This window comes from Halichoerus grypus, chromosome 7, assembly GCF_964656455.1.
Source record: "Halichoerus grypus chromosome 7, mHalGry1.hap1.1, whole genome shotgun sequence".
Lineage (NCBI taxonomy): Eukaryota > Metazoa > Chordata > Mammalia > Carnivora > Phocidae > Halichoerus > Halichoerus grypus.
This window is the reverse complement of record NC_135718.1, coordinates 132,668,686-132,682,779: the sequence shown is the minus strand read 5'-3', so window position 1 is coordinate 132,682,779 and position 14,094 is coordinate 132,668,686. Positions and strand designations below refer to the sequence as shown.

The following is a 14,094-nucleotide window of genomic DNA, read 5'->3' as shown; positions in this document are numbered from 1 at the left end:
GTGTATTCATTCCTTTTGGTGGGAGTGGTTTCTTTAGGAAGCAGGCATGGTAGAATGTTTTTGGAGACAATATTGAAATATGATTTATCCTACTCTTACACAAGTTTGATAGGTTTGGCTGAATATAGAATTCTCGTTTGGAAATATTCCTTCAAGATCTTGAGGGAATTGTTCCATTGTCTTTTGGCTTACAGTGTTGCTTTTGAAAAATCCCAAATATATTTTGCATGTGACCTACCCCTTGCTCTCCTCCTGCACCTTCTCCTTTGCTTCAATATTCTGAAATATTATGGTGCTGTGTCTTGATGTGAGTCTATTTTAATTCATTATACTGAGCATTTGGTGACCCTTCCCATTTGGAAATTAACACACTACTATTCTGGGATTATTCTTAAATTATGACACTGATATCTTACTGCATTCTTTCTGTATGGAAGTGTTATCATTCAGATCTTAGACCTCCTGGACTAGTCCTCTAATCTTATCTTTTCTTTACTGTTTCCATGTTTGAATTTTTGCTCTAGTTTCTTGGTGATTTCCTCAACTTTATGATGTTAACTTTTTTTACCTCTGCTATCATATTTTCAATTCCCAAGGTTTTCTTTTTCCTAAATGTTCTTTTAGTTTCCTGGGGCGCCTGGGTGGCTCAGCTGGTGGAGCATCTGACTTGATTTTGGCTCAGGTCATGATCTCAGCTCTGCATGGGGCTCTGCATTGGGCACAGAGCCTGCTTGGGATTCTCTCTCCCCCTCTGCCATCCCATCTCCTCCTTATCTCTCAAAAAAAAAAAAAGATAAAAATTCAGTTTCCTGTTCATCTTTCATCTTTGCAATATGTTCTTTTTCTTTTTATTTTTTTTAAAGATTTTATTTATTTACCCGACAGAGAGAGAGAGCACAAGCAGGTGGCGTAGAAGGCAGAGGGAGAGGGGGAAGCAGGCTCCCCGTTGAGCAAGGAGCCTGACGTGGGGCTCGATCCCAGGACCCTGGGATCATGATCTGAGCCGAAGGCAGTTGCTTAACCAACTGAGCCACCCAGGTGCCCCAGTAATATCTTATTTTTCTAATAATATTAATTCTAGCTTTTCAATATATAATTTTACTGATACATATTTGACATCTATAATTTTCAAATATAAAATCAGAGATATTTAGTAAATTTACTAAGTTGCATAATCATCACCATAAATCAGTTTTAGAATATTTCCAATACCCCAATAAACCCCATCATGTTCATTAACTGGTTTCCCATTTCCTCCACCTCCCCCTGACTTAGGCAATCACTAATCTCCTTCCTGTCTGCATACATTTACTTTTTATGACATTTCATAAACATGAAATCATACAATTTGTATCTGCCTTCTTTCATTGAACTTAGTATTTTTGAGGTTCATCCAAGTAATAGCACATATAAGTAGTTTCTTTCTATGGATAAACAGTATTCCATTGTATGGATATACCACATTTTGCTTATCTGTTTACTAGTTGATGGACATTTAGGTTGTTTCCAAATTTTGGCTATTATAAACAACGCTGCCAAGAACATTTGTATACAAATCTTTGGGTGGATATATTTTTATTTCTCTTGGGTAAATACTTTATTTCATGTTTTGAAATTGTCTTCTTCCTCAATGATCTGCCCTTCTTACATGTTTTTTTCCTTCCTGTTTATTTTGTGCCTTTGTGGTTCATTCTATTTCCCAACATAGGGAATTTTTAGTTGTCTTCTCCTACTTAAAAGTAGGGGACTAATAAAATTTATTGAAAGCTCTGGGTGAGAATTGAGTTTCAAGGTGACCACCGGATTACTGAATGTCCCATGTCTACATCTTTAGGTATTTCACTTGGATTGTTCGGATTCCCTAGGGAAGATCGCTAATCTGGGGCTGAAGGGTACAGTATACAGAATAGACCTTTCACTTAGCTCTCTGAATTTAGTGTGGTATTATTGCCCTCACCTGTCCCTTCAATCCACAGAGTATCTGTGTCCTCTTGCCATAGAAACAAACCTTCAATCTTTGCCTGCATGCTACAGCTGTGTGAACTGTGAGGGGGAATGGGAATCTGACAGCTATTTATGCAAGAATATGTTAGACTCTTCAATTCTAATTATTGGATGAAGTTTCTACCTCCTGAAATCGGTGTCTTTCTTTAATTAAAGTAAGAGAAAATTGGCATGTGGGGCAAAGATAAATCACCTGAATTCTAACGCTTGACTTTTCTTGAACCATTTGATATTTGAGAAAGGTGGTGGAATGTATGAGCCCATCTTTCATCTCAGGAGAGATGTTAAGGTCTTATTCTTTATTTTTATATGATCAGGAAAATAAATTTTCCTCTTCATACAAAATCCAATGTCTTTGTGTTATTATTTAATTGATGTCCTTTTTTTTAAAAAAAATAAAAGATTAACTTAAAGGATATTCACTTTAATGGCACTTTTGTATCTTGTAAAACTCTGATTGAAGATAGATACTGTTCTTCATGTTATCTAAAACCTTTTAAATAAGAAAACCTATAATATACGTGTTCTTTTAATAGCAAATCTTTCTCAAGATTAACTTTTATCCTTTCATGTATCAGACTATAATTACTATATAATTCAACAGTTCTATTTTTGCCTTACTTACCAGGAAAGTAAAAGTAGAATTCTGGCTCAACTGTAACACTCAGTTTATTTTAGATGTAGGATAACATTAATTTCTCTGTCTCTATTAATATATTGTGTTGTAAAAAATCTTGATGGTTTCATTTTTTTTTAAAGATTTTTATCTTTAATTATTTAGGTTGCCTCAATTTTTACACAATAGGCAGAATATAAAATTTAAGTAAAAATATATGTGCCAAAAGATGAATTGAATTCAATATAGGAAGACAGAAGTTATCTTTATTTAACTTAGTTTCCTTTTATCTTCCCAAAGACGTGTGTTTTTCATACAAGCTAGAGTTTTGGGGATTTATAAGCATTTTATTGAAAGATCTTTTTATGTGATGGGAAGAACTGACCAAAATGTAATGTTAAATGCTCTGTGATGGCAACACAATTATTGCCATCAATTATCCTTTCCCTACTATAATGTAAACAGCACACAACAAAGTTCCTTAATAATATAAAATGATGACATGAATATGAACTTGACCAAGGGCAGAATTTACTATGTTCAAATTCACAAAGGCTATACATAAGATAAGAGCATAATAATACTCTGGTGAATGGAAACTTTCTTTGTACTTAACAAGCTCAAATAAGAAGTGGTTAATTGCTTAAGTGTGAAAGCACTTGTCTTCTCTTAACCTTTAATCAAATACTAATTTTCTAGATACAGTATTCTTAAAATTTTAGGCATATCTAGCCAAACTATCCTACAAAGTAGCAGAGATGGCAATAAAGTTCCTTTTAGCATGCCTGATCTACAGTGAAAGTTCTAGAAAGCATCTCAGAAAAACTGAACAATTTCCTGCTGTCCTCAATATTACTTATTTAAATGTCAAACCATAAATTTTAGCAAGTAAACAAAAATCCACTCCTTTGCTCATATGCTTTCTATAAAGCTCTTTTTTGCTATATATGGATTCAGTGATTTTAATATAAACCAGTTTAATGGCTGCATGGACTACTAAAATGCAAATAACAGATCTGAGCCTCTTAGTTAACTTTGCATAAGACAAAAATAGATATGGCTAACCAAAATTTTGAATAACTTTAAGATATTTGAGAAGAAAAATATTTCAAGAATACAAACCATAATTTATAGTAAACAGTTTTATAAATATTGGTAGGATAGTGTATTTATCCAAAATTTTTATTTCATAAAACAATCTAATTTAAAAGGTGATTTTTTACCAAGGATATAAAAACTATTTAGAACCACATACTGTGGCCACATCAGTGTGGATGTTTTTAGCTGTATGAAGCCATTAGAAACTTTGTTCCATATTAACAGATTCTAGTTTGCTTTTAAAAATACTGAGCTTTCCTCTGGGAAGGTCTGGTACTACTCCTGGAGTTTTATCTTGGTTTCAGAGTAGTCTTTAATCTAGAGTTTGAGAAATGTGAATTTCAATGCTTACTAACTGTGTTTAACTTCCTTCCAAATGTGTATATGTGAAATAAGGAGTATATTAAAAAGCTATATGGCTTGCCCTGAAAACTGCTCTTACATGTCGGAAGGTTACTTAAAATTAATTTGCTTCCTGACAATCTAGACATGCAAAATCCTAGACCTACAGAAGGCATTCAGAGCCCAAAGTTCACAAACTCTAGAAGAGTCCCTTAGCCAACAACATTTTAGGGAATTCTGATATAATTTACTTCAACAAATACTTAAATTTTTTGCCTCTGAGAACTGACACTGTGTGTTCAGAGAGTATTCTTTTTCACTTTCTGACTTTTTTTAGAAATCCATTTCCAAGATTAGGAATGGCTATATTCAATCAGATTAATCATTAAAACTGGAATATTTTGTTATTTCCAAACCTCAGATGTAGCAAGTTTCTGAGATTCAGTCCTGTAGATTCCAATGGGAACGTCTCCGGTAGAAGAGCACAGCTTCTGGTAAAGTCTGGCATAAGTTCTGATCCACAGGTCATCCTCAGTGATTTTCATCTATAAGATACATGAGTTATTAAAAAAAAAAACATCAGGGGTTATTTTTCATTTTTTAAAGGCTAAATGTATGAATATTTTGAAATCTCAAAGTGACATTTCGTAAGTGCTTATGCATGTACTGAACTTATTTATGGGACTCTACCTTAGCTTATCCCCGGGGTTCCACAAACTTCAGAAGACCAACTACTGAATTTGTGGCAGCACAACACTGTGCTAGTTCAGTATCGGTAGACAGTAGTAGTCACTCGTAATTGGGAGGTGTTGGAAAACAGGTGTAGACTTTTTTGAATGTTGCAATGACTACAAGCTGCTACTGGAATTTAGCAGACAAGGTCTGCTGATGCTACAAATTTTCAAATGCAAAAGACACTCCAGCACAAAAAGAAATTGTCCATCTAAAGTCCTAATAATGCTCATATTGACAAAAGGGTGTAACAAAATGAGCCTAGGGCTCCCAGACAGAGGCATAAGTACTAGTCCCCCTTTGCTTATCATAAACGTGAAATGTTGGCAAGTCGCCTCATTGAATACACTTGGATAAAGTATATTCATTTATAAAAAAAAAAGAGGTGGGATTAAACTTAATGGTCGCTGTTTTCCTCAACAGTGTGGCATCTTATGTCAGAAACCATCGGTATCAAATGCCAGCTAGAAAAAAAACACTTGTTCTGAATTTTGTATAGAATGGCTGTTTTCATGATTAATTTAAAATAATGTTGTCTCTGAAAATTTTTTAAAGAACTAAAAAACTGTGAAGATATTCTTTGAGCACATATTAGCCAAAGTACATTATAGATGGATTTCAGAAACATCTATTAGAACAATCTTCTATTCCAGCAAATATTAACTTACGGAACAAAGAAACCCTGATCCCGGAGTAGTGTCCAATCCCAACAGAAGTCTGGTGATAGAAATCATATAATCCTTTACAAATGACTGCAATATAAACAACATATGTATTTATTATGTGTATGAAATGTACAGAATAGCTCAGTGAGAACATCTTACCATTTCTAAAAGGTTACTTCTCATAACACATCATTAAACCCCCACAAAAAAAGGAAGTAAAAATCTATCTTCTCAGTGTCTTAAATACACAGGTACAGGTAAACTGTCCACGAAGAAATATGGGGAATAATTATTCACTAGAATATCCTGGACATGCTTAAGTTTTATGTACTATTAGACATGATAAAACGGATTTTTTTTAAGATTTTTATTTATTTATTTGAGAGAGAATGAAAGAGAGAGAGCACAAGAAGGGGGAAGGTCAGAGGGAGAAGCAGACTCCCTGCTGAGCAGGGAGCCCGATGTGGGACTTGATCCAGGGACTCCAGGATCATGACCCGAGCCGAAGGCAGTCACTTAACCAACTGAGCCACCCAGGTGCCCCATGATAAAACAGATTTTAATTAGATTTTTTAATAACAAAAAACTATGAGCTAAAATAGAGAATATAAAAAAAACTTGAAAACTGAAATTTGCAAGGAAATATTCCAAAAGGTTTTTTAGGATTAAGCTCTTTGCTAGTAGAATAAATTTCTAATATTTCAGTAAATCTAAATATTAATGAATTAATAATTTAGTATTAAATATCATTATCAGACTATTTGATGTGCTAGTATATAAGATATATTTTGATATATTGCTAGAACATTGCTCAACAGAGTATTAAGTTAACAATGCTTTCAATTTCGTGAATTTATTCTTAGTTCTGAGTGAAAAGAAAAACTTTCAACAGATACAAGCACACTTCACCATAACATGTAATAATTATTTCATAGATTGTATGAAATGACTGTCTTGAATTTAATCTTCAAGTGTTAAACAAATGAAAAATTTAAATACTCATCTAGTTATTTTGCATCGCAAATATTTTTTTAATACCTTTTAAATAAATTTACTAGGCTCCTTTGTTCATTACTATTTTACCAACAGCTAGCATCAGAAAACTAAATCCTGCCTTCTAAACAAGAACAAAGGAACCATATCCATTCCCTTTCCTCAGGCCAAAGAAAGGGCAGTTTGGTTTTGAGGTGTGTTAGTATCCTGGTTATAACACGAACTAACCAGAGGCCACCAAGAGCAGTGGTGACAGGCACTTTTAGGAATTATATCTGATTTCTAATATTTATTTTTAATCAATAAATGAATACTCTTTATCTGAAAAAATGAAACATAACGTATCTTGTCTGACGTCAGGCAAAGCTAAATAGGCAGTTACTACTTTGAAAATTATTGTTCTGCTTCACCCTTTCTGCAGTAGCTTCAGAAAAAATTAACTCCTGTTTGTGTACTTACAACAAAATAACATAAGGTAAAAATGAAGAGAAAGAAAGAACTATTGCATTCCACTTCCGTAGAACAATTCCTCTTCTGTTTAGTCCATCTAGTAGACTTTCTCATGAGATTTTATTTAAACATAAGATACCAGGGCTAAAAAATCTGAAAACCACTGGTGCATAATGACATCAAGCATTTGACTGCTACTGACGTAAAATCTTCAGTTTCAGCATCGTTCTTCAAACAATTCCTCCCCTCCAATCCCCTCTCTAAGAGATCAGAAGTATGTGCGTGGTAATGGTGTGTGGGGTGGAAGCCCCCCTCTTGGAGTGCCCAGATAATGTGTCTGGAAAGTTTAGGGTGAACAGGAGTGCTTATTCTCCTTTGCTGCGTTTGTTCCTGCACTCATCTGACATAAGCAGATGGTTTGTAACATTGCTAGAAGCATATTCCTGGGCATAATTAGCCGAAAGGCCAGTAGAAAAGCTTTAGCCATCTTCAGATTAGTTTATTCAGCCAAGCATTGCAGAAGAGGGTACATAAAATACATAATCAAAAAGAAAATAGCACAACAAAATGTTTGAATGCTTAATTTGAGATTAAAATTATCAAATAATTTAAAACTCCATGAATATCTGTTTTCTCTTAATAGAAATATTTATAAATTGTCTGATTACTTGAATCAGAAAATATGAAATATTAGTGCTATTCAGTATCTGGTAGAGTTAAAAAAAGATTAAAATATATTGGTGCAAAATAATATCTCTATAAATTTCTTAGCTATGATCAAATGACAATTTTATTTATTTATTTCTTTTAAGTTTGGCATTCAGGAACAAACTAAATGGTTCTTAGTTGTTGCAAGATCTTTTTATATTTTTTCTAAAGTAGGTGGTAATTAGCGGATATTTAAAATATCCTTGGTTTATCAGTTTATTGACATCATTTTGATGTCTTATTTTTTTTAAATGTGCATTATGAAGAAGGTTGTCTTTTTTTTTAATATAGTCATTTTGTTCTTACCTTCTTTTTTTACTCTGGTAACATGCTTACAGTAATAAGCAAAATATATTAAAATGTCACAAAAAACACTGTAGGACACTGATGCTAAAGAATGACTAAAAATTATTTCATAGATTACTCTGAAAAATAATCTTTGATTATTCTGAAAAATTTCCTTACACAATGTTTCATAGGCACATTTGCCTTAAATACACAAAATGAAACACTGAATTACTTCTAGGGCCCATTATAAGTTAACAGCTCCATGAGAAACACTAGATGTATTATTCATTTAATAAAATTTAAATGAAATTAGAATAAACATTTTAGAGAGAAAAAAAGAAACACTGCATACCTGATAGAGAAGAGTGTCCAACATACTGATGCTAAACACCCTCCCAGCAGCAAAAGGCAGTCGAAACATAAAGGCCAAATTAGAACCTTTCTCTCGTTCTTTCTGTTCAGAAATTTGAAATAGAAAAATTTGTGAGGGCTCTATAATTTATGCTTTTCTGCTTAACTTTTCCTGACATATGTGAAGAAGATATTTTCATTATATAGTTGTTAGGTATGAATGTACATTACTTCACACATTATAGTAAGTATACATAGCTGTATTTTTAATATGTCCCTTTAATGTTTATAAGGAAGGCTAATCTTCTCATACACTAAACATGTATTCACTCTCCTTAAAAAAGTTTTTATTTAAATTCCAGTTAGTGAACATATAGTGCAATATTAGTTTCAGGTATAGAATTTAGTGATTCAACACCTCCATACAACACCCAGTGCTCATCACAACAAGTGCACTCTTTAATCCCTATCACCCACTTAACCATCCCCCACCCACCTCCCCTCTGGTAACCATCAGTTTGTTCTCCATCATTAAGAGTATTTACTCTTCGTAAATATTTCTGCAAAGGACTTGAGGTAATATAATAAAAGGAACAAACACAATAAAAGCATTTAATAAGATGTAAAAAAACAAACAAAGCCTAAAGCCACATAACATATCATAACACCTGGAAGTTTTGCCTTTGAATATTCTGGATATTCTGAATATATGTAAGGACACAAAAATAGGCAGGTAGAAGCCACCACATCCAGTGGCTTCCAACTTTCTCTCATCTGAGTTTTCATTTCTCTAAATGCCTTTTAAGTTGTGTCAGCCACACCAAACTGCAGCTGCAACTAAACTCTGTAAATGCCAAAAAAAAAAAAAAAAGAAAGAAAAGAAAAGAAAAGAAAAGAGAAGAAAAGAAAACAGCGTGTGTGCATATTGCTGTGTGTGGGAGTTTCTTCTGAAAAATTCTGTTGCTATTATCTTCCGTTAATGAATGAAGACATGAGAGCAAATGATTGTGTAAGATTGTAAGGAGTTTCTTAAGAATCTAAGTTAATCTTGTAATTAGCAAACAGTAATCTCAAAAATGCTGGTTTTATTTGTTGCCAGCTTTACTTGGAAAGATAGATACAGCTAAGCAAATAAAAAAATCAGTCCTTGTTCTTTGAGGCAATGCAAGGAAGCTCCTGTTTCCAATGTAGCAAATTTGGAGGCTCCTCAAGAGAAGGAAAGCCTCCCATACCCAGATTTTAAAACTGTGTGCCAAAGAGTATTACTCAAGGAACGAAAGAGGGCTACTCTTGTTGCTTGTTGTGAAGGCACGAGGGTGACTTGACCCCTAGGCATCCCCTGGACAAACAGATGAGGTTGGGACACAGACTCAGCCCTTCCAAGTAGCAAGAGGAGTTATTCCACCACATCTATCACATCGATGTGGTTGAGAAGACTGTCTAGACTATAAGAATACCTTCACTTGAGATTGTAGGGAGAGAATAAAGGGTAAAACAAGCAAGTGGTGCCCCCATTTTTGTGTGTTTCCATTATATCATAGTATATTCTTTAATTTAGGAGCCTAGGTGTCAAGAATGCTTCGTTTGAACAGTACATGTAGGTCGTTTGTAGATGACTTCTCCGTTCCTCCTTGCAGATGACTTCTCCGTTCCTCCTTGCATGGACTGTTGTTGAGTCAGATTGGTTGTCTGGTGAAATCCTAAAATTCTTTCCCCAGATTCAGGTTTCATGTCAGTATGGATAACATTCTCATCTTGGAGAATTCACTGTTCTTAATATCAGTTCTGCACGTCCTCCCCACTCTCTAAATGTCTAGTATGCTTCACACCCTCAGAAAACCCTTTCACAGCCAAGGATACTGCTCTTCTGCTTGTGTGAATAATTCTGCATTTGTGATTTACTCTCCTTTTTTATTATTAACTTTCCTTACAGTAGAGAAAAAACACCAAAGATCTTACAAACACTATTTTCAAGACCTACTAGTTTTAAAGTTACATTAAAAAGTAAGAGCTCAAGTAACTCATTTCATCCTGATGAGAATACATTCCACAATTTCTTTCTTTACTTCTAGATGATGAAGAAGTTGGATTAATTTCTTAAACTGCACTTTATAAGTGCCATTATTATATGTGGGAAAAAAAAGAATTGGAGATAACTAATACTTAGTCTTACTGTCCATTCCAATATGATATTGTGACAAAATCATTTATCTACCTCTCTGTATTGCAAAAGCAACATACAAGCTAGAAGTTTTATACTTTGGCAATAGATAATCCAGATCGTAACTACAGAGGAATTTCATTTGGCCCGCATATATTTACTGATGTCTAATAAGTTCCAACATTTAACATAAAAGCCTAAATTTCTGATTCCTTTTAAATTTGGAAAATCTGATATCATAGGTCATGTCAACAACTGGCCAGAATTGAAAGCATCTGCTTCTTATGAGATTCATCTTTTCTTACATATGATTCACTTTATTTATCTGTATCACCTAATTGCATGGTCAGGCTCCTGATTTCCACTTTGGACGATAAGATACACAGTTGGAAATGAGTCAAGGGATCTGTTAGCGCACATCTTGTTTAAACAGTAACTTATATCAGAAATAACACAGTAAACTAAAAACACATTTACAATGTGTATTAAATTAAGAAAAAAACAGAAGAAAGTTTTGGCTACAGAATATTCCCATGGCTTCAGAAAAAATGAAGCTGTGTAATCAAGAAACACTTATCCATGAACTGTTATATATCAAGCACTGAACTAGGTTGGTAGGATGCCGAGGTCATTAACAGAAGATTCCAGTTTTGCAGGTATTCAGTTTTACATAGAAGACAGACTTAAAATCAAGCGTCTACAAAACCATGTGATATGAGCCTGCAGAAGTCCAGGTATTAAGGAAGCCTAAGGAGGATGCAGATAGTGTCATACATGAAATGACATCATAGTTGAACCTTAAGAGACAAGTTTGCCAAATAGGAAGAAATCATGCATTCCATATGCATGATCTTATTATTTTTGCTTTTTTATAGAACAAGAGATTTAAAATATTTACACTTTTATTAGCTTCAGTTTGGAGAAAAGCAAACACTGTTCTTTTTTGTGCTTTTATAAAACTATGAAATAAACTATGTGTATTTACTTTTCAAAAATAAAGGTAAGTTCTGTACTATTTAATGATGTTCAAAAGTTGTAACTCATAAAACACAACTATAGTTTTAAAAATTACTAAAACAGGCTAAATCAACAATAGTCCCCATGATGAAGGAAGGCCTGAAAAATAAAACAGCTTGTGAAATGCTGGTACCTCGCTGAAAAGAGATGAAGAATTAGAGCCAACTAAACTGTCTGCAGAAGCAGTTGGCAGTCCCCATTGGGGGAAATTTTGGAACAGAAAAGGTTAGAAAACAACCTTGACATGATAATTAGAGGAGAAAATCCACATTGTTTGACTAGGTTATCGGTGTAGATGTGATGTTTTGAGGGGTACTTGAAAAAAGAGTTTGCTTTACCTTCATTAAGAATAAAAGCATCATTCAAGAGACTAGTTTTAAGTAAGGAAGCCTATGAGTTTAAGGGTAATATCTAAATATACCCGAGTCCGGGCGCCTGGGTGGCTCAGTCGTTAAGCGTCTGCCTTCGGCTCAGGTCATGATCCCAGGGTCCTGGGATCGAGCCCCGCATCGGGCTCCCTGCTCCGCGGGAAGCCTGCTTCTCTCTCTCCCACTCCCCCTGCTTGTGTTCCCTCTCTCGCTGTGTCTCTCTCTGTCAAATAAATAAATAAAATCTTTAAAAAAAAAAAAAATATATACCCGAGTCCTTGGAAGATAAACAAAGGGTGCATACATTTCTTGTGGAAGTTTTATGACATGAAGGGCTGTCGATGAAAATTATGTCATGATTTTGAAAAACTAACAGGAGTTCAAATGAATGACTCATTGCTGAGTCTAGACTATTTTCTGGTTTTCAGACTACTTCCAAAGGATCGTTGCATATGTTTTGTTCCTAAAAAACTGATTAAGGGGGCGCCTGGGTGGCTCAGTCAGTTAGGTGTCTGACTCTTGATTTAGGCTCGGGTCATGATCTCAGGGTCAGGGGATCGAGCCCCACACTGGTTCATAGACAGTCATCTTCTCCCTGGGTCCTCACATGGTGGAGGAGCTCTTTGGGGTCTCTTTTATAAAAGCACTAATCCCACTCATGAAGGCTCCACCCTCATGACCTACTCACCTCCCAAAGGCCCACACCATCACATCAGGGCCTAGGTTTCAATATATGAATTTTGGGGAGGGACACAAACATTCAGCCTATGGCAACTTTGGACATATTTATGAAATCATAATACTATGCACATTCTTAAGAGATAAATTTACATATTAAAATAATTATCCACATAAATAACATTTTATCACTCCTCTAGAGTGGATCAGGTAATGTTTTTCCATATTTAAAGGAAATATAAACTAATATCAATATTCTCTTCAAATTCTTTCTGGACAGCCATGGGAAAAGGTAAATATTTTCTTAAAAATGGGATAAAAAAATTTCCTAATGAATCAAAGCCAGTGTAGGCAGATGGCACCAAACTCCGTTCAGCCATTCTAATACTACGATTATGAATAAAAGGTAGTCCAACTTGTTTGGACAGAAAAAAAAAAAGTAAGGTCAAGTGTTTTTGTTTGTTCCTATATATCTATGCCTCCCATCAAATTATAAATTCCATGTATTTATTCTGTTGGTAACATCTAGCACTGAGCAAGGTATTTGGCTCATAACAGGTGCTCAGTAAATATTTATTGGTTTGAATTTAAACTGAGAATATATAGAATTTGCTACTTGTTTACACAGCGAATATATTAAAAAATAAATCTGATAGTCTCACTTATTTCTCCCAGATGCAATCTCCAATTTTTATCATTTTGCTCTATCATTGACTACAAAGTGATATGATTTACAGACATGACTCTTTGCATTCTGACGCCAATTCTTTGACACCAACTGGATGTCCTACAATTCAATTCAATTATGACACTACCCAGAGTTGGCGCAGACCCCACAGGTTAAGGGGCTCAGTCCCACAAGACGACTCCCATTTCAGACACCAGCCACAAGTCCCAGATGTCTCCAAGACAACTGTACTTCTGTCCAACCTGCTATAAATTTGGGGCTTCCCACAACTCCCTCAGTTTTGATAATTTGCTAGAATGTTCACAGAACTCATGAAAATGCTATACTTAATGATTATCATTTTATTATAAAGAATGAAAATAAATGGCAGATAAAAGGTACATAGGTCAAGTCTGAAAGGATCCTGAGCACAGTAGCTTCTGTCTCCATGAAGTCAGGATGCACCACTTTCCTGGTGCATCATTATGTTCACCTACCAGGGAGCTCTCCAAGTCTTTTTTTTTTCAGAGTTTTTATCAGTTTCATTATGTAGACATGATTAATTAAATCATTGGCCACATGATTAAACTCACGTCCAGCCCCTCTGCTGTCCCTGGAGGTTTGAAAGGTGATGAAGATGTTAAAGTTTCAATATTCTAATCACGTGGTTACTTTTTCTGGCTCTCATCCTGAAGCTACCCAAAGGATCCTCCATGAGTTGCTTCCTTAGCATAAAATCAGGTATGGTTGAACGATATGAATAACAAAAGACACTCCTATTACTCATAAATTCCAGGGGTTTTTGAAGCTCTGTGTCAGGAACCAGGGACAAAGACCAAATATATATATATATATATATCACACTATTCATCTCACTTTTCATTACTTTGCTTCTTACATCAGTGTGAAATTACCATATGATAGCTTAAGTGTAATTATGATCATTATTGGGGAAT

The 14,094-nt window shown here is 34.6% G+C and overlaps 1 protein-coding gene across 5 annotated transcripts in view; it reads right to left on the bottom strand.

Annotated features, from left to right (window-relative positions):
• The window catches only part of KCNT2 (potassium sodium-activated channel subfamily T member 2), a 375,975-nt gene that overhangs the window by 48,161 nt on the left and 313,720 nt on the right, over window positions 1–14,094 (bottom strand). For all 5 annotated transcript variants that reach the window (XM_078078345.1, XM_078078342.1, XM_036084475.2 and 2 more), the window contains 3 exons: window positions 8,249–8,350; window positions 5,461–5,544; window positions 4,477–4,605 (listed from right to left, as the gene is read on the bottom strand). In XM_078078345.1, coding sequence (XP_077934471.1) covers window positions 4,477–4,605; window positions 5,461–5,544; window positions 8,249–8,350 — 315 coding nt within the window. The remainder of the gene's footprint in view (window positions 1–4,476; window positions 4,606–5,460; window positions 5,545–8,248; window positions 8,351–14,094) is intronic.